This window comes from Portunus trituberculatus, chromosome 41 (genome assembly GCF_017591435.1).
Source record: "Portunus trituberculatus isolate SZX2019 chromosome 41, ASM1759143v1, whole genome shotgun sequence".
NCBI lineage: Eukaryota > Metazoa > Arthropoda > Malacostraca > Decapoda > Portunidae > Portunus > Portunus trituberculatus.
In genome coordinates, this window is record NC_059295.1 from 12,092,530 (window position 1) to 12,114,084 (window position 21,555).

At 36.5% G+C, this 21,555-nt stretch overlaps 1 protein-coding gene across 4 annotated transcripts in view; it reads right to left on the minus strand.

The window, feature by feature from the left end:
* LOC123516505 (RNA polymerase II subunit A C-terminal domain phosphatase SSU72-like) overlaps positions 1-21,555 on the minus strand; it is a 29,171-nt gene that overhangs the window by 492 nt on the left and 7,124 nt on the right. For all 4 annotated transcript variants that reach the window (XM_045275908.1, XM_045275909.1, XM_045275910.1 and 1 more), the window contains exons 3-5: positions 19,582-19,725; positions 14,763-14,902; positions 10,603-10,721 (exon numbers count right to left, since the gene is read on the minus strand). In XM_045275908.1, the coding sequence (XP_045131843.1) occupies positions 10,603-10,721; positions 14,763-14,902; positions 19,582-19,725 (403 nt within the window). The remainder of the gene's footprint in view (positions 1-10,602; positions 10,722-14,762; positions 14,903-19,581; positions 19,726-21,555) is intronic.

Here is a 21,555-nt window from a genome sequence, read left to right on the forward strand (position 1 = left end):
ATCCAAATCAGGTAAACAAAATAACTTATGTAAATTCACACGAACACACAAAATAGCAATTCATCAACAGTAAGTAGAATTATTCTTTTCATTAATAATTAACTGATGCACTGAGGCTACATTAAGTTCTCACTGCAATCCTTTAAGACCAAACACCTTGAATAAAGAGACCTTTGTATTCTGCAACATTATGCTAAAACACACGTTGTCACAAGTAATCTCATAGGACATGACGTATTCTGTTTGCTTCCAGTCAGTTATGGTCAGACTTGAATGCATCTAGCATCTTTATCTTCTGCTTTACTGTCATTTCTTTGGCTAACATTTTGGTAAAAATGTCCATGGAACAATGGAGTTCTTAGTATTTTCCCATCCTGGGTGGCCCACAGCCTTTAAGTTTTCTGCCCTATTCAGAAATAATACAATACTACAATGTACATTAACCCTTTAAGTTTATATATATATATATATATATATATATATATATATATATATATATATATATATATATATATATATATATATATATATATATATATATATATATATATATATATATATATATATATATATATATATATATATATATATATATATATATATATATATATATATATATATATATATATATATATATATATATATATATATATATATATATATATATATATATATATATATATATATATATATATATATATATATATATATATATATATATATATATATATATATATATATATATATATATATATATATATATATATATATATATATATATATATATATATATATATATATATATATATATGATCATGTCAGTTTAGTGAACACTCCAGCTCTCTTTGTTCTCTGGCTTCTCTTTTGCAGCTTTTTCACTCAGCTGACATGTGAAAAAAAAAAAAAAAAAAAAACTGACTTAAACTAACTGTAATCTAATCTAACAACCTTAAATTTAACCTAAGTTAGGTTAGGTTAAAATTAGGCTTGGGTTAGTTTTGTTTATCATATTTTAATTCACACGTCATGTCAGCTGAGTGAAAGAGCTGTGAAGGGGGAGCCAGGGGAACGAGGAGAACTGAAGAGCTCACTTTTCTTGACACACACACACACACACACACACATATATATATATATATATATATATATATATATATATATATATATATATATATATATATATATATATATATATATATATATATATATATATCAGACCCAATTAGTTTTTTTTTTTATCTAATTCAATCCTTTAAAAGAAAATTTCATAATTGCTCATACATAGCTTTCTTTGAATAATTTTAATAATTTTAGAATCACCAAATCTTTCTACCCTCAAAAAAACTTTGGTTTTCTGTTCGTAAATCATTAACAACATTGTCAAAATCTATTTCACCGTCGTCTTTCTATAGACAACATGGCAAGATTTCTTACCCACAAGTTGGTCATAGTAGACTTTCACTAATTTCATAAGTCTTAATTTAGAAAAACTCTTCTCACACACAGTAACATTGATAGCAATTGTGTGTGTACACATCTAGGCATATGTTATCAATCTGGGGCTAGGCCTAATTGTTAATAGTATGCACTGGCTTAATAATACAAAGCTGACAAATATGAGAGATTGATTAATGTCAATTGTCAATTATACAACAGACCAAAAGTGTTGCCCCAAGAGAGTGCTGCCTGGGGCAAAGAGAGAGCAGGAAAAGAATTATGAGTTGACAAACTTTATTTGAAGCATCTTAAAGCTCCCTTTTTATAAGTCAGTCCTAAAAGTGGGAAAATATAAACAAGAAAATACAGCATTAATGCATGGGAGTTATAATGTCTAGCTGTAATAACACATTGAAATTCTAATAATATCAAATTGGGGTAATGAGCCAAATCTGGCTGTGCAAACTCACTATTTGTGTGAATCCTGGAATTTTAATAAAGATTTAATTGGAGTAACAAAGTAAAACTCACACGACTAACTCACTAGCTGTGTGACCCACAGGTCACCTATCTGCTGTCTGTCCCCATGTTCTTTTTTCCTTTCTTCTCCATTCTTCCCACTTGTCTCAAACCACCATCTCTTTCACCTCCTCACCCTCTCATTTATAAAAGATAAGGCATAAAGGATTGAACGCCGCCCCCCTCTCTATCTCTATCCATTCATTCATGTCATGCTATTTTCACTCACTCCTTTTTTTCACTCTAATATACACAGTAGGAGAGAGAGAGAGAGAGAGAGAGAGAGAGAGAGAGAGAGAGAGAGAGAGAGAGAGAGAGAGAGAGAGAGAGAGAGAGAGAGAGAGAGAGAGAGAGAGAGAGAGAGAGAGAGAGAGAGAGAGAGAGAGAGAGAGAGAGAGAGAGAGAGAGAGAGAGAGCATCAAACTTGGGGTGATAATGAGCAACCTCAGGACAGTAAGAATTTAGGACAAGGGATGACTCAGGATACATATATTTGTTGTATTATCTCAAATATAGTACTGCAACCTGCTCATCTTCATGTTTTTTTCAGAAACTGTGTAGTTTTTATATCATATTCTGCTACCATGAAACCAATTTATTTTTTCTCATAAGTTCTTCAGTTACCTAATGCACATTTTCCTAATGAATGCTACATTGGAACAAATCATGTTCATTATTGTGTACCACACTGTCCCCAAGTTTAATAGTGAAAGGGATAAAAGAAAGTTAAGATACTGATTGTCTTGCCCTAATGAAAAGAACAGAAAAGTAGTTCTGTGCAGTAAGACTGTAGAATGGGTTGGAGAAACAATCAATAAGTTCACAATAACAGTGGATAAAATGGTAGAAGGTAGTAAACGATGTAACACTATGGAGAGGTGAGCAGTCCATGAGATAAGAAGCTTTTGATTTCATCCTAAGTGAGAGATCTACTCTGTACATGAATGAATAAGATACCTATAGAAAGTTACTACCATGAGAAAAAGAAAGGTATTGACTGAGGTAATACAATATACCTAACTTAAAGGAGGATTTTTCAGCAAAAGTTATATGAAATTTTTCAACTGAGATATCCATGTATATTTAGTGTAAAGAGGAACTGTTGAGTGAAAGAGGACGTAGATGTCTTAAAGGTTGTATTGAATGGACAGATGATGGAATTGAGTTTTAATCCATTAAATAGCACAAGGCTTGTCCTGGCCTATTTAGAAATCTTAAAAAGATTAGATGTTATGTTTTTCTTTCTGTGATTTTTTAATATTTGCTATATCAGAGAGCTGACAAATAATGCAGAAAAAATGTAGATCTAAATGCAGTATATGAGAGGATAGATCATGAAATATGACTGACTATTTATAAATTATAGAACTAGGATAGGTAGTACAATAACCCTACAGAATACCACTCTTAATAGGTTTATGATAAGTGGCTGCTTACCACTTTCATAACAGAAAGGCTAGAAAGGAAACTTAATACAAATATGCATAGAGATGAATAAGGAGTATGGCATGCCATAGAAGATATAGGAGTATAATGAAATTAGACTATGATGTTGAAAAAAGGTAATCTTAGAATTGTACAGTATCTAATTTCTAGCAAAAGTTTACATAGAGTTCAGCTTAAGATTTATGAGATAGCAGTGTTGTTAATTGGTAAAAGTAAAACAATAATGAACAAAAAAAAAAGTTGAAAGTGAATAAATTTTGACATTTCTTACCAGAAAAAAAAAAAAAAAATCTATTGAGCTGTAGACCAACTTTGATGTGATTTTCAGCAGGAAAACAGTCTTTCAAATGCAAAACAGCATTTTCAATGACAAAATTCATAAAACATGAACTTTAAGTTCACTTACATAAATTCAAAGTCAAAAGGAAACTATGAGTAGGTCAAAATATAAAATCACACCTTTCACAACTATTAGTTATCATCACTTCTACCCCCCTCCTGATAGTTATTAGCCAAATAATCCCTGTCCATACCTTATTTTAATACATATGTGCCACCAAGCCCACATTGTCATTCTGTTTTGTGAGACAGAATATGCAAACAAGAGGAAGGATGGGTATTTACTACATAAAAGAGGTAAGTACAGTCTTTTTTTTCAACTGTCATATCCACCTGTTTCATAAAACATGGTAATAGAAAATTTAGCTAATCAATTAAGGCAAAATGCTATGTCTATAGATTTTTTGGTATGAGAAGCTACCCAAGTGATGAAAATCTAAGCAATTCTCACTTCAACTTGCCTCACAAGAAAAGCACAAAACATTGTACTTTGACAGAACTTGTTATCCATTACAGGTTGGTAGGTTGACAAACCAACAGCTGAGCCGATCACATGTTGTCTACCACTTGTCTACATAGAGAGATGCTACAGCTATTTGCATGACTTTCATACTATAATAGTGTAATAATGTAGTAAAGTGACTCAGGTAGTGGGAAACAGACAAAAGATTACGAGAAAGAAGTAAGACATCAGTCTCAGTGAAAACATGTTGTGAAGAGGATAGTAGCTAGGCAAGCAAGTTGTGACAGCACAGACTGCATAAACTCCTTGTATGTGCAGCAACAGGACTTTGTAGGTAAAACCACATTTTTATTGTGTTCTAGGATTTTAGAGATTACTTTGCTCCAGATGCCAGTATAACCGTACACTGTACATCCTGTATTGACCAATTACAACTAAATGTAACATGAGCAACATGTATCACAGTGTAGTAGCTAAGGTGGCGAGTTGACGTGTTGTGTGTGCGCTCCGTTTTTGGCTGTGGTTTTTATAGTTAGCGAATGGTGTTTGTGCTTGGTGTCTGTGTGTGGTGCTTTTGAGTGTTAGTAAAGTGAAAGTGTGTACTGCAAGTGTTAGATTAGAGTGAAATAGTGGTTAGAATCAGTGTTTGTGAGTTAAAAGTATTTTGGTAGAGCGAGGAGACTAGGCTTGTAACCGTCAAGTTGACCTTGAAAGAGGATTAGTTGACCTCACTTAGGCCCCCCCCACCACCGCGGTTCCCCACCCGCCGTCACCAAGTATTTTTATTTGTTTGTGAGTTAACAGATTGTAAATTAGTATGGCGGTAGCTACTGAGGTATATCAGAGTGTGATTGAGTGCGTGAAAGAGAGTGTTGAGGTGGGATTGGGAGAGTTTGTTGTGTGTGAGATGTGTGGGCATGACAGGAAGGTCGTTGACTTTTCTGAGTGTATGGTGTGTAGGCTCAAGAGCGAGAATTTAGTTCTTTCTCTTGAGCACCGAGAATTGCGAGAGGAAATCAGAAAGCTAAGTGAGGGGAAAAGTGCGAACGAAGTTCTCATCTTTGAGTTGAAGGAGGAGGTTAAGAGGCTTGGGGAGGCAGTGGAAAAAATTAGGCAGGAGATCAGTGTTAGGCCGAAGGTTGGACCTTCTGAGGGCGACAGGGTGGCTTGGCCCTCTGTCGGGAAGAGCAGAGTGGGGAAGAGGGAGCAGGCGAGCCAGACTGGGAAAGATAGTAGTCAGGATGGGCAGAGATGGCAGGTTGCGAGGGAAGGAAAGCGGAGGCAGTTAGGGAGGATAGGACTAAACCTGTTGAGTGTGAAAATAGGTTCGGTTTGTTGGAGGGGAGGGGAGAGTGAGAGTGGAGTGAATGAAGTGGTTGTGGTGAGTGAAAGGAGAAAGAAGGGGGTAGAGGAGAGGAGGAGGAGGGTTGTGCCTAGCACACCTCAGGTGTGTGTGGTGGGTGACTCTCAGGTTAGGTATTTAGATAGCACTTTCTGTGGGAAAGACAGGGATAGGAGGACGAACGTGTGTATGCCTGGTGCAGGTGTGAAGGCAGTGAGTGAGGAGGTGCAGAAGAGGGTTGGGGGGATGGAGAGGGAGGGTGTAGTAGTTTTGCACGTAGGTGGGAACGATGTCAGAGCAGGTGGGTCGGAGGAGTTAGTGGCAAGATTTCGGGAAATGTTAGGCAAGATAAGGGAGAGTGGTAGGAGGTGTGTAGTGTCAGGAATCTTGCCTCGTGTGTATGTTAGCAGGAATGGTTGTCTAGAGCCATTGGTGTGAATGATCGGGTAAAAGGGATGTGTAAGGATGTGGGTGTCAGCTTTGTGGATGTATGGGATAGGTTCTATGGGCGAAGGGATTTGTATGCTAGGGATGGTGTGCATCTGAGTAGGAAGGGTGTGGATGTGCTGAGTGGATGTCTGGAGGGGGAGTTGGGATGGAGTGTAGGGGGTGAGGTAGCAAATGCATTCCAGAAGAAAGATGCTAGACATAAATTAGATAGGATAAACAGAGATAGTGAAAAGATTAGGAAAGATTTCCAGGTGCAAATAGGAGAGAATAAGATTAGGATTCCAAATAAGGAGACAGCATCTAGGAAGGTAGCAGGACTTAAATGTTTTTATGTAAATGCCAGGAGTCTTAGGAACAAGAAGGACGAGTTATCTAGTTATATAGTTGAGGAGGACTTAGATGTTGTATGTGTCACAGAGGCATGGGTAAATGAGGAAAAGTTTAGGAAAATAGGAAAGAATATGAAGTAGATGGATACATTATGTATTTACACCAGAGAATTGGTAGGATAGGTGGAGGAGTAGTTATTTATGTAAAAAATCCTTCATTTCCAGTCAGGTTAATGGTATTAAGGTAGATAACAGAGTAGAGTCCTTATGGCTGGATGTTAGAGTAAACAAAAGTAAGGTTATTAGAGTAGGAGCTTTTATAGACCACCTAACCAGTCAGCAGATGTAGACAACCTTATGGTAGATGAGATAAATAGGGGTGTACTAGTCAGACAATTATCTTAGGGATTTTAATCTTAAGTCAGTAAACTGGGAGAGGATGGTAGGAGATGCTAGTGAAAATAAGTTTATGGAAAGTTTTCAGGATAACTATTTAGTGCAGATGGTAGATAAACCTACTAGGGGAGGAAGGTTTTAGACATAGTACTAACAAATATTGAGCATTGTTTAAAGGAAGTTGAGGTAGGAGAGACTTTAGCAAACAGTGACCATCATATAATTAGATTTATCATTAATTCCAGTAGGGATAATATAGTGAATAAGACTAGAGTCCCAAACTATCAGAAAGGCAATTATGGTAGGTTACGTCAGTTATTAGGAGAGGTAAACTGGGAAGATAGTTTTGGAAATAAAACTGCACAGGAGATGTGGGATATTTTTAAGGTTGTAGTAAAGGGTATAGTGATGCAGTGTATCCCTTACAAAGATATAAGGCAGAGAAACAGGAAGCCATTATGGTGGACTCATGAGATAGGTAGCCAGATCAGAGAGAAGAAGAGGGCATATAGAGAGTTGCAGAAAAGTGGGAAGATGTAGATTTGATTAGGTACAGACAGGTCAGATGATTTGAGTAAGGTTATAAAAAAAGTAAAAGGCAGGCAGAGATAAAACTAGCTAGAGCTGGGAGTAAAGATCCCAAAAATTATATAGTTATTACAAGGTCAGTGATAAAAGAAATAAGGATAGGATTGGACCACTCAGAAAAGATGGTGTAGTAGTGGATCAAAATGAAGACATAGTAGAATTATTGAATGAACAATTTTCTTCAGTATTTACTAGGAAAGAATAGGAAATCCTGTTACAAACAGTGCGACGAGTAGTTTAAGAGCTTTAGAAAATATTGATATAAAACCGGGAATTATTAGGAAATTTATTCTTGAACTAGACGATAGGAAAGCTAGTGGTCCTGATGAGCTACATGCCAGAGTACTTAGGGAGGGTGTAGACAGTATTTCTGAAGCACTTAAGTTAATCTTTGAAAGATCACTTAGGTTTGCTGAGATACCTCAGGACTGGAAGTTAGCTAATGTTACTCCAATATTTAAAAAGGTAGGAAGGATGATGCGAATAATTATAGACCGATCAGTTTAACTAGTATAGTATGTAAGATACTAGAGAAAATCATTAAGGGTAGTATTTGGGAGCATTTAAATGAGAATAGATTAATTAGAGATACCCAACATGGCTTTAGATCAGGGAGGTCCTGTCTTACAAATTTGCTCGATATCTTAGAATATATTACCAAGGAGTTAGATGATGGAAATAGCATAGATGTTATATATCTAGATTTTAGCAAGGCGTTTGATAAGGTACCGCATAGGAGGCTAGTGTACAAATTGAGACTACATGGGATAGGGGTAGGTTAGTTGATTGGATTAGTGAATGGCTTTCTGATAGGAAACAGAGAGTAGTATTAAATGGGGCAATGTCTGAGTGGAAGGAAGTGGTTAGTGGGTACCCCAAGGATCAGTGCTAGGACCTCTTCTTTTCTTGGTGTACATTAACGATTTAGATATAGGAATTAGTAGCAAAGTATCAAAGTTTGCAGATGATACTAAGATAGCATGTGCAGTACAGGGTGAAAAGGACAATTACAGAATACAACGAGACCTGGACAGGCTGATAGCATGGGCAGACAGGTGGCAGATGGAGTTTAATTCTAAAAGTGTCAGGTTATGCATTTAGGTAAAGACAACACAAACTTTAACTATGAGATGGAGGGATGTTGGCTAGAGGCAGTAGAGGAAGGAAAGGATTTAGGAGTAGTGATAGACAGGACTATGAAATTTTCAAAGCAATGTTTAGAAGCAAGAAATAGGGCAAATAGGATCCTGGGTTTTATAAATAGAAATGTTAGTTATAAAAGTAAGGAAGTGGTGCGTAGCTTATATAATTCCTATGTTAGGCCCCATTTAGAGTATTGCATACAGGCCTGGTCACCCCACTATAGGCAGGATATCAACATGTTAGAAGCAGTTCAGAGAAGAGCAACTAGGATGATACCAGCATTAAAGCGCCTGGAGTATAGAGATAGATTAAAGGAATTAAACATGTTTTCATTTGAGAGGAGATGTATAAGAGGGATATGATAGAGTTATTTAAAATGTTCTCAGATACAAACTACATAGATGTGAGATCTTTCTTTACCTTAGAGGAGGGAAATAGGACTAGAAATCATGGCAGGAAGATTAGAAAGCAAGGGTGCAGGTTAGATATAAGAAAATTTTCTTTAGTCATAGGGTGGTAGACTTCTGGAATGCATTGCCAGAGACGGTTGTAAATAGCACTAGTTTGACAATGTTTAAAAACAGATTAGATAAGCACTTAAATTTATTAGATTTATAATTATGTATAGCACTGCATGATAGTTTTTATAAGAAATTTAATATAGTTCAACAAGACATGATCCCCATGTATGGGGACCACAAATTATAGAGGATTTCGCTGCAGGACTTAGCCCTGTTAATGGGCCAAATATTTAGAATTAGTATATAATGTATTGTGTACTTGTAAGTGTATCTTTAAGTACTGATGACGAGGTCACTGTGCGACTGATACAGGATAACCTAGATGGGCCCTGGTGGCCCTTTGTTATCCTATTATTTATGTTATGTTATGTTATATGTTTGTGATACATTGCATATATTGGTGAACTATGTTGTCTGGTAAACAAATCCATCATCTCTATCAGAATATTGATTATAATTATCTTCTGGAGAGGAGAAAAATTGCAAAGCCGAAGAACGAATCTCCATCACCATGTATGTCATTATAAATAATTAAATTATTGAGATAATAATATTTTTTGCATGATTGCATCTGGGCATAAACATAACTTAAACATCTTCAATCCTATTGACTATTAATATTTATCTTTTTGGTAATCACATCCAGGTAAAGATACAAGAAAAAAGGAAGAAGATGATTTCTCTATGTATTTGAAAATGTTATCCCACATTTTTTACAATATGTTGTATACATTTCATAATCTTCTTCCAAAAAAACTGAAGCCCATTACATCATAAATTTACTAAATCATAATTGTTGGTATCTTGTCTTATCATCCATTGGTTCAAGTTCATGTCTTATGCATGAAAAAATATAGATATTCATGTTACTGGTGAGGTTCCAAAGGCATATGTTACTCACATTTGATACAAAGTTAAATAAAAATCTAATTAAAACATGCACAGATGCTGGGAATTCATAGAAAGAACTTGCAAGATTTTATACATCACTAAATCAAGCTAACTCTGAGTCTTAATGTCTTGATATACTTTACTGCATGCAATAAATGTTATTATTTAAGCATGCAGTATCACTAGAAATAAAAAGAAATCTGAAACTACCTTAAAAAATAGCTTCACTGTAAATATTGGAAATAAAAGGCTTTCACAGGACAACAATCAATTGATCAACAAAGAAATGATACAAAGAAAATAAGCTATACATTGAACAACATTCCCAACAGTTAGATTTGTCTGATACTAAAGTTTTGGGTGAATCAGTTCCTATCATATCCTGTGTCTTCCATTCGGTGAGAATAATCTGATTACTGATGTGCATGCCTGTACTCAAAAAGGGAAATTAAAGATCAAAAACATCTTTATTTTTATTGATTAAATTCACTGTGCAATGGACTTCAGTTTTTAACATATTCTTACATTCTGTGAATGATTAATATCAGAACAGGAAGCTGCAAATAATTTGTTGCCCTTCATTGCTATACCATATGATTGGTTTTATATGTTAGCAACTGCAAAAGGCAAATGGAATTTCAAACATGCTTTGTCATTTCAATGCCTCATTACAAGAAAAAATTCTTACATGTGGACACTGCTTTAGCCGACACCTACAAGAAGAACACACCCACTTACCAAAGCAGCCAGCTCACAGATCATGAAAGCACCAATGGTGGCCTCCTCATGGTTGTCTTGAATATCTATGTTAATGACATGGACTGGAGTATTTTCTTCTGGAATTCTTGCTTCTAAGCCTGAAATACACATAGTTTCTATGAGATGTTATATCATGGACACTTCGTTAGTGCTTTATCTTTTTAAATCTTAAATGTTTCTCTGGCATACTGTATATGTCAAATTAAGAGAACTAAACATGACTCTTGTATAATACACACACACACACACACACACATCTATGAAACATAAGGAAACAGGAATCACCCTCCCTGCAAGACCAAATTACCCAAGACACTGATATAAATCCTTTTTCCCTAAACTACACCATTCAAAATTAGGAGATATGGATTAGATTCAATTATATTTCCTCTATAGTAAACACTACTAACAATTTCTCTTGATCAGCACCAGAGCCATGAAAGTTTACTTCATCCCTTGATGAATTTGTTGAAAGAGTATGCCATGCTTGTTTTCTCTATTGCCTGCCAGCTAAGCCATAAATCTTTCACTAATTTCTTGCCCACAGGACCTCTCTCACTCAGGCCTTGCAAATTACATCTCTAAGGCTTCCTGGTGATATCTTCTTACAGCTTCATTTTCTGGTGTGTGTGTGTCTGTGTGTGTGTGTTTACCTAGTTGTAGTTTTACAGGGCCTGGGCTTTACACTCGTGTGGCCCCGTCTCCATATCTACAATTATCCAATTTTTCTTTAAAACTATGCACACTCGTTGCTGACACCACTTCTTCCCTCAAACTGTTCCAAGTCTCAACACATCTTTGTGGGAAACTATATTCTTTGACATCTCTCAGACATCTTCCCTTCCTCAGTTTTTTACTATGCAATCTTGTGCTTCAAATGTCATATTCTTCTCTCAGGATCAGTTTCTCATTATCCACTTGATCCATTCCGTGTGTGTGTGTGTGTGTGTGTGTGTGTGTGTGTGTGTGTGTGTGTATTTACCTAGTTGTAGTTTTACAGGGCCTGGGCTTTATGCTCGTGTTGTCCCGTCTCCATATCTACACTTATCCAATTTTTCTTTAAAACTATGTACACTCTTTGCTGACACCACTTCCTTGTGTGTGTGTGTGTGTGTGTGTGTGTGTGTGTGTGTGTGTGTGTGTGTGTGTGTGTGTGTGTGTGTGTGTGTGTGTGTGTGTGTGAAGACAAAAATTTCATACATAGTCATGACTGAACCAGGAAGGACTTTCTCTCTCTGTCTGTCTCCCAGCTAATATTCCTGTAAAATGTGACAACACTATAAACTGTCATTCCATTAGCAACAGCATTCCAAGATTGACAGATTTTTACATTAGACAGATGTTAGAACTTGCTGTCCTTCACACAAACTACAGTATAACATAAAATACTAATTTCCCGGCCAGAAAAGAGATCCATCTGTACTTGAGATTAACCTATACCAAGGAAACACAGTACATAAATTCAACAAGTGATACTGTGCTAATGTTTCACACAGCAGCCATGCTCACTCTACATTCAGAACACTCTCTGCTCTCTGTTACACCCTTAGAAGTTTGAGAAGGTGGCATTGTGTGGGAGATAAGGTGGGAATGTGTAGAACGAACAAGTGAAGAAATACATTTTACTTCATCTGTTTCATACAAAACTTGTTCCTTCTACCTAGGCAGATTCCAACACATAATTATGGGGTAAGACAATGCCATGATGGGGATTGATTAATTATCGGTGAAAATGTCAATACAGAGAGGAGAGGAAAGGTGTAGGAGTCTCATATGGTAGATCACCAAGTCTGTGCCACCATACTGACTTCAAATGAACTTGTACTTGGATCCTTGAACCAACAGGCTAGTAGTGTGAGAAGAGGACCAGCAGTTTTCAATGGATAACACCACCAGCTGCAACAATGGATCAAGTTGCAGACATCATCATGGACTCCCTAAACTGACTGCAGGTAACAGGCTAGGAGTGTGAGGGGAGGACCAGCAGTTTTCAATGGATAATACTACCAGCTGCAACAATGGATCATATTGCAGACATCACCATGGACTCCCTAGACTGACCGAAGGTAGTGGTAAGCAAAGACTGACAGTGTCCATGAAAAAACCACTTCCATGATACTGAATACAGCTCTGTTAATAGACAATAACAGAGAGGTTGCCATGGCCCTGTCAAGAGCCATCACCCTGAAGAGAGGAGCTAAGTGATCAGGAAAGTCCTTATGTAAACCCTGTATTAGCTATTTAAAGAAAAATGAAATGGTAGCTTTGGAGAAGGACAATCTGGATTCTTAACAGAAAAAGAAAAGATATATTGGACAAGATACACCCCTTGTTCTATAAAGGTATACTGGTGAAGTTTGCCCAGCACAGAGATGTTCCTTGTCATTTGAAAAGTGAGGGTGAAGCTTCCTAAGAAGTGAGTTAGCAAGAGTTTCTTTCTCTAGAAGGAAAATGTCATTGCCCTGACAGACTGTAGTGCCAGACAGAACCTGCAACTCATTTATTTGGTTATTGCCAGAGCTACAAAAGCCTTCCAAGTCTAATTTCTAAAAGAAAACCTGTCCATTGGCTCAAAAGGTGTGAGGAGCAGAGAACATAAGACCACATCATTCCAGGGAGCAGTCTGCTGATCGGTCTGTGGACTTGGCAGCTGCAAGACTTAATGATATCTTAGAGCATCTGATGATTGGAAAGGACTTATCCTTTCAAGTGAAACACACTGCTAAGCATCACTTTGTAGCCTTTAATAGCAAAGATTGAAAGATGATACAAATGGAGAAATTTTGCTACGTTTTGATTTAATGGTCTCAACATTATATGACCTTTATATCTGAACCAACCTCAGTAACACTTTTGTTTAGACTAATAGTTCATATTACGCAATGATGAGCAGCATGACAAAAGGAAAGTGAACTACCTATCCTGTAGGGGAAGCTAAGTCTGCCTCAGAAGACGAATCATGGGGGTCAACTAAACTCAGACATCATTGACTTTACTTGCTCACTCTTTTGAACTAAGCCTTTGCCACCCTCCTTGGGCTGGTTCCTAACTGAGGGGATGCCTGGAAGGCAAGAACCACAGAAATCTTTACCCTTGACATAGGGAGACCATCCCCTCAATAAATTACACTGGCAAGCTCTGGTACATTCCACCACTGCTGTATCTTAGTCCTCACACTTAGCATCATTGGAACAAGAACCTTGACATGAAATATATACTGAGAGCATTTTGAGATACTAGCATCACTCTGTTGCATCCTGGGTTGGCACAGAATCTCTTTGCCAAGCAGGAGGCAGGAGTAACTTGCCCAACAGATGGAGAAGCCATTACATTCTCCTCTTATTGGTGATGACTGAATATGAGGAACACAGGAGGGTTCCTCGATGCCACAACCCCACAAAGCAGTAGAGCACTGAACAAACCATGAAAACAAACACCAAGAAACAGTAGCTTCTGTCAGCAGAAAATAGAGGGTGTTGTGGATGCAGGGAGAGCAGGGCTGCTGCACAGAGTAGCAGTGCAGTCTACAAAGGGGTACTGATTTGGTTTTCTGTTGACAGACATGAGAAGACAATGTGTTCATTGCCAAGCTAAAAGGAATAGATATCATGTGAAACAAATACCTATGTGATATAAGATGATATCAGCAGTGACTTCATAATCTTGTGTCTAAACAATGGTTCAGCATATATATATATTTTTTTTTTCATAATTGTTACTGAACTGTACTAAATTGGTTTTCATTTTATGCAGCATGTCCTTTTCATGTTTTATTTATTCATTACCATTAGTTATATGCATATTTTTTCTAATGTTGGCAGCAAGGAATTTTTTTTTTTTTTTTCCTGAAGGGTCTGTCTCAGCTAGATCATAACCATAGTAATTTTCTATCATTGCTTTCATTACAGCCAATATGAATCATGTCTAACACAGGCCATTAGTAGAATTCAACACTCCAGCACTAGCGGTGATTTGATTGTATAAAAAAAATGCAAGTAAAATGTCTAGTCTTTCCCCTTTCCTTTCGTACAAAATGCCTAAACCTCAATCCACTAACTTAATATGTCCATTTTTGATAAGTCATCTGCAATTTCCTTACTAAATCATTCATCATTATTATAAAAATATCCCAAACTTACATTCAAGAACTTGATCATAAACCCTCTCTTCACAGGTAATAATGATATCAAATTTGTCTTTGCTAATTTGAAATCGTTCAGGATCTGGCTTAATTCTTCTATTTCTGTCTAGCATATGGAGGAGACCATTTTGAGTATATCTGTAAGAAAAGTCAAGGAAAACCATGTTGCAAGTTTCATAAAAATTGCTGAAAGTGTATCACATAAATGAAATAAAATCTAATATAAAATATAATACACAAAGCTACTTATATATATATATATATATATATATATATATATATATATATATATATATATATATATATATATATATATATATATATATATATATATCATATGGGCAAAGAGGGATAAATGAAAATCTCATTGAAATCAATAATGACAATGAAAGAATTAACTTCTACATATTTCATTTTGATATCCCATAATAGCAAAGAGCTGAGACAAAGTGTGTGTGTGTGTGTGTGTGTGTGTGTGTGTGTGTGTGTGTGTGTGTGTGTGTGTGTATTTACCTAATTGTAACATACGGGAAAGGAGCTATGCTCATACTGTCCCGTCTCCATATCTACTAATGTCCAGCTTTTTCTTAAAATCATGAATATTCCTTGCGTTGACCACTTCCACGTCTAAACTATTCCATGCTTCCACCCTTCTATGAGGGAAGCTATATTTTTTCACATCTCTCCTATAAGTGGCCATTTTTAGTTTTTTCCCATGCCCTCTCGACACTCTTTCATTCCACATACACAGATCTTCCCTATCCATTTTTTCCATGCCAATCATCACTCTGTATATTGCTATCAGGTCTCCCCTTTCTCTTCTGTTTTCCAGGGTCGGAAGTTGCATTCTGTTCAGTCTGTCTTCATAAATCAAATCTCTTTAAGTCAGGCACCATTTTTGTTGCAGCCCTCTGTACTTTCTCTAGTTTCCTTATGTGTTTCTTTAAGTTTGGAGTCCACTGTATTGTTGCATATTCAAGCCTTGGTCTTATCATTGCAGTAATTATTTTCTTCATCATTTCTTCATCTAAATATACGAACGCCACTCTTATGTTCCTCAATAAGTTCATGTGTGTGTGTGTGTGTGGTGTGTGTGTGTGTGTGTGTGCGCGTGAGCATGCACACGCACACACAGGCATGCATATGTGCGCACACATGTACACACACACACACAGGCATGCATATGTGCGTGCACGCACGCACGCACACACACACACACTACGCGCGCACGTAGTGTAGAGGTTTGCACGCTCAACTCACAATCAGGAGGGCCCAGGTTCGAGTCCCAGGAAGCGGCAAAGCAAATGGGCAAGTCTCTTAATGTGTAGCCCCTGTTCATCTAGCAGTAAATAGGTACGGGATGTAACTCAAGGGGTTGTGGCCTCGCTTTCCTGGTGTGTGAAGTATGTATTGTGGCTGGGTGACCAGAAGGCAACCATGGTGAATCATACACACACACACACACACACACACACGTGGGTTGGTGGCACAATGATTAATGTATGTGATTCACAATCAAAAGGGCCTGAGTTCAATTCCTGGGCAGATCTGAAGTCTTTGGGTAAACTCCTTTGCAGCAGGGCCGTTTCTAGCTATAGGCGGACAAGGCGATTGCCTAGGGCCCCCAAGCCACCAGGAGGCCACCTGGGTAGCTTGGAAAGTCACCCAAGGGCTCCGACGAAAAATTGAAATCTAGGGCCACCCCAAACATCACCTTGCCTAGGGCCCCCACAAAGCTAGAAACGGCCCTGCTTTGCAGTGTAACCCATGTTCACCCACCAGTGATTAGATTCCTGGCCTGGCCTAAGTCAGTTGTGACATGTTGCTTACAGAGGGGAAACAAATTCTTAATGAAATATACAGGGTGGCCTGATAATTCTGGGCCCAGTCTTTCAAGTTGGTTGGTGTCATATGGTAGTTATAGCATCACTGCGTGGGATACTTTTCAGACTAAATGTATACTAAGATGTAGTATGCATGCTAATATAGAAAATCAATAAGTAATATGTGGATTTTCTGTCAATAAGGTTGACAAGAAGTACACCAAGTATTATTATCATTATTATTACTATTATTATTACTATTATTATTATCATCATTATTACACATCCATTCAATAAGACTATAGTGGAATCCTAAAAGTACAATTTCTACTCATTTATAAGGAAGAACTAGAACTAGTGTCAAATGTTCCTGTCCAAGATCAAAATAGAAAAAAGTACTATGACTCCTTGAAGCAACATAAAAACACCAAGAAAGTTATCTTATGGCAAGATATATAGGCCATGAAAGGTACCTTGTTAGGGATTCAACCCATGTCACACAATATTTATAATAACACAACTCTAATATACAGGCAAACCCCTTAACGAACGGGTTACGTTCCTAAAAAATCATTCGTTAAGCGAACCAATTATAACAAGTTTGACCCCTGACTTGAACTTCCATTGAGAGTAAACAAAGCGAGAGTGCATCATAGTACAGTAAAAGGTTTAATGAAAGTAAAAATTATGAAGTTAAACATTTATGCAGTTTAATTTAAGACTAAGTCATTATAATGTACACTAATATATGTATGTAACTTTATAATGTTGATGATCTTAAATTTATGAAGGGAGAGAGAGTGAAGCGGGAAAGATGCTACCTGGCAACCTGTGGAATGTAAACAAAGGGCACATCATTGTACTGCATACAAAACTTATGTACCACATTTCCACAAGGCTTTCCATTTCATCAATTGCAGAGTCACGAGTTCGGGTGGTTCTTTTAGCTTGCAAGGAAGATACGGTCTCATCAGCCTTCTTAATAGAGTCTGCTGACTTGAAAATAGTAGAGACAGTAGATGGAGTCAAGCCATGGTGGCGTGCAATGCTATTAGTTTTCTCGCCTCTCTCATATCTGTGAATAATATCCAGCTTCACTTCGAGAATAAGAGACTTCCTTTTCTTCTTAGCAACGCTAGGTGACATTGCATGGCTGGTTGCAGGGTGTTTTGGTGGTATGTTGAGCGTGAGATAAGCTGGTGCTGGACCCTGTTTTTGTTTTGAACTAAGAGCGGAAAGAGTAGGGGGAGTGAGTAGTGCGTGTTTTGTCCACAAGAGGCGCTGGTGCATTCAAAAGCCTGTCGGCTTGCGTGATACGGAGGGGCTTTCAAACTTGGAAAAAATTACCTGAATAAATTTTTTTTAAAGCGAGTTTGGTGTTCGTTATACGAGCAGATGGTAGTAAAAGGAAACGTTCGTTGTAGCGAAATTTCGTTGTGTGAACGTTCGTTAAGCGGGGCTTGCCTGTATTACTTATTATATCAAGGTAATCATGGTCAGAATTCTCTTCATTGTACTTGACTCCAGTTACTACATAGTTATTGTCTTCTGTTCTGAGATTATTTTTCTTTTAGTCACACATGGCCATGCCTCATCTCAGAATGTCATTGGAATCTTCATTATTTTACCAACAATGTTAGGCCTTTAGTACATCATGACAGCATAAGAAATTGATCTGAAAATGGGATAAAATGGCCATAAGATGATAGGTGGGAAGTGAACACCTGTTAAATGATGAATGTGTAATACACTACCATTCAGGACAAAAATTATCAGACTGACTAACTTTTGGTCAACCTTGAATAAGTGGAACCTCAGTTCTCAAGCTTAATTTGCTCCTGAATGTTATTTGAAATCCGAAACTATTTTCTTCTTAGGAATCAATGTAAAATAAATTAATCCATTCCCAGATACCCGTCCACAATATCTTAGCAGTTTATGAAAGACACCCCTACTGCTAAGATGGCTGCTTCACAACATTTCCAGCTTAGAAAAGGTTTCTCCAAAAAGGATGTAATGAATGAGCCAGGTGACACAGAACTCATCAAAGAATATTGTTTACATCATACAAGTATTCTCTTTGTCACTGATCTAGTGAGGGAAGCCTTACAGAGTGAAAGAGAGGAGCAATCCACTCATCACCAAAATTAAGGTATTCATAACACTTGAACATCTTGCTGCTGGGATAAAAGCTACTGGGAAAATGATGTGCAGTAGTGATGGTATTAGGAAATCATCAAGAGAGCCAAGGGTGGCTTGAGATTACTTGAGTGCTTAGGGAGGCGGTGGCGTAGTGGATAAGGTGGTAAGCGTGGGATCAGGCAGACGTTCACGTGTAGGTTCGAATCCCACCACATACCGCTTTGAAGCCATGCCATTTGTAAACTGGTTTAAAGTTACCTACATGTCACCATGATACCCAGGCTCTAGGAGTCTAGGTGGTTACACCGAAGAAATGCTTGGGTGGTGATATGGGCCCTAATATGGGTACCACTATAAATAAAATTGCCTATGCCACTAATGGGCGGAAGCTGAACAGCGCTTCCCACACACTCTTCAAGTGTGCCTACAGGCGCTATAGGCCATAAAAAAATAAATAAAAAAAAAAAAAAAATCACATTTAACTTAGGCGTTTCAAAGACTGAATTGCAGTCTTACACTTAGTCTCTCTCCTCCAAATATATAAAATCAAAGAAAATATTTATAAAATTATAAATTAGTAATAAATACCAGCTTTGTTTTGTCTATTAATATCTAAAATTAATAACCATTTTAGAACAGAATTATGCTATGACAACTGATGCAATTATTGATTCAATATTTTTGTTTGAAAAGGGGAAACATTAGGTAACCAAGGTTCAAATGTATTATGTTATCATAAAATAATATCATCTCAGTATTATGTTTTCTTCATCTTACCTTATTAGATCTAGTTTTTACTTACTAGGAAAACCTTATGTAAAATCCAAGATAAAAATAGTTGTTAAAGGATACAGAGTCTTATCTTTCTTCAAGAGATCATTGTAGATATCATCATAGGAGGTTCCAAACTCATAACAATTGGGTTTGTCAGGTGCAGGGCCTGGTAGTTTCACTTTATCTCCAGTTCCAAAGGATCGCACATTGAATCCCTTTTTACTGTGGACATAAGAGATGACATTAATATGGAAACATTTGTGAAATATATCTGCAAGCAACACATTTCCAAACACGAACTGTACAAGGACATACTGAGGATGTACAGTGTATTAGACCAGTAGTAGCATATCAAAGAAAAGAAGGAACAATCATGTGGAAGGTTGTATAGAACTGAAAGATTAATTAATTGTGCTCCAGGGGCATTGATCAATACTAAATTTGTTCAGTCCCAATTGTAAAATTTGTAATCTTCCAAAAAGTTCTGATTGGCAGAGTGGTGTTGAATACCTCAAAACTTAATTCCTCCATCTATCAGCTCAATAACACCTTTTCTTCACTGACACTCAAATGTTCCTCTATTCAACACTGATCATCATCAGTTTGTCCTTTACAAACAATATTAACTGAAAACTTTACAGCTTGTCTTTTCTTAAAATCTCTCCATTTATTCTGTTTTGAACTAACAGTTATCAATGTAGCTTTAATTTCACTCATACATACAACTATCAGTAAAAATACCAAATGACTGTAAAGATATTACATACACCTGTCTCATTCCTACTTCTATAGCAAATTTTTCAATAAATTCTTTCACCATTCTCAAATATGCAATTGCTTCTCTAAAATTTATCACTAATCATTTTCAGTAAGTGCCCTCACTTTCTTCCTTCACCAGTTTTAGCTTCCTTCATTTATCATGCAATTACTTTTTCCTTCCTTAATTAAATTATTCTAATGATGAATCTTTCGTCATGTCAGTCAGTATAAAAAAAATGGCATAAATTACCTTTCCACAAAAACAATGCAAGAAGAAAAATTGAAATAATGACTAATTTATATCCTAAGGTAATTTGATATTACTCTTCTGAAATAGTTCTCAACTAAGGTATCGGTAGTACTACACAATAAGTTTTTGTAGTCCAGTAATAACACAGATATACATGCAATAACCAATTACATAAAACACAAAACTATGTATAATCCTGCAAATACACCAAACAGTGTTGTACAGAAGAGGATGAAGAAAAGTTTTTAAACAACCTAGAGGAAAATTACAGAGCAAACCAAGAGCAGACAACAATCACAATAGAAAACTTGGATCTGAGTGGGAAATGAAAACAAGGGGACTTGAAACAATCATAGGACAATTTGGAGAGCCACACAAGAATGATGAGGGAAAAAGGCTGATAAACATTTATGTACAAAATTATCTTAAAACTGTGACTGGATTTTCAAACATAGAGAACAACATAAGTACAGCAGATGTCAATGGAACAATATAAGTCACTGATTACTTCATATCATGAGATAAGTCTGAAAATATAACATTTGTGCCAAAAGTGAGTTTGGATTGAGTTTGTGACTAGAGATGTTATTAGAGAAATGAAAATACCAAAGCCAACCATACCAAGAAAACAAATGGAAGACAGTAAAAACAGAAGATTTAAAAGAATTTGAAATATGAAAAATAGAAATTAAATAGAAAATAACTGAAATGTTGAAAAGATGCATATGGAGAGAAGACATATTGGCATGAAGTAAATAACAATTAAGGAAGCTGCACAACAGGAATTGGGAACTAAATAGATAGAAAGAAGTAAAATGAACTCCCCATGGTGGTCTGAAGATTTTTTGTAACTAGTTTGAGAAGAGACAAAGAAACTTAAAATATGGCTCATGAGAACACCAAAAATAAGACAAGAATATGTGGAGGCAAGAAGTAAACTACACAAAAAAGGAATGAAGTTAAAAGGAAGTGGTGGGAAGAAAGAGGAAGAAAACTTGATGTATTTTGAGAATTGGAAGGAAAAAGAAAAAAAAAAAAAACTC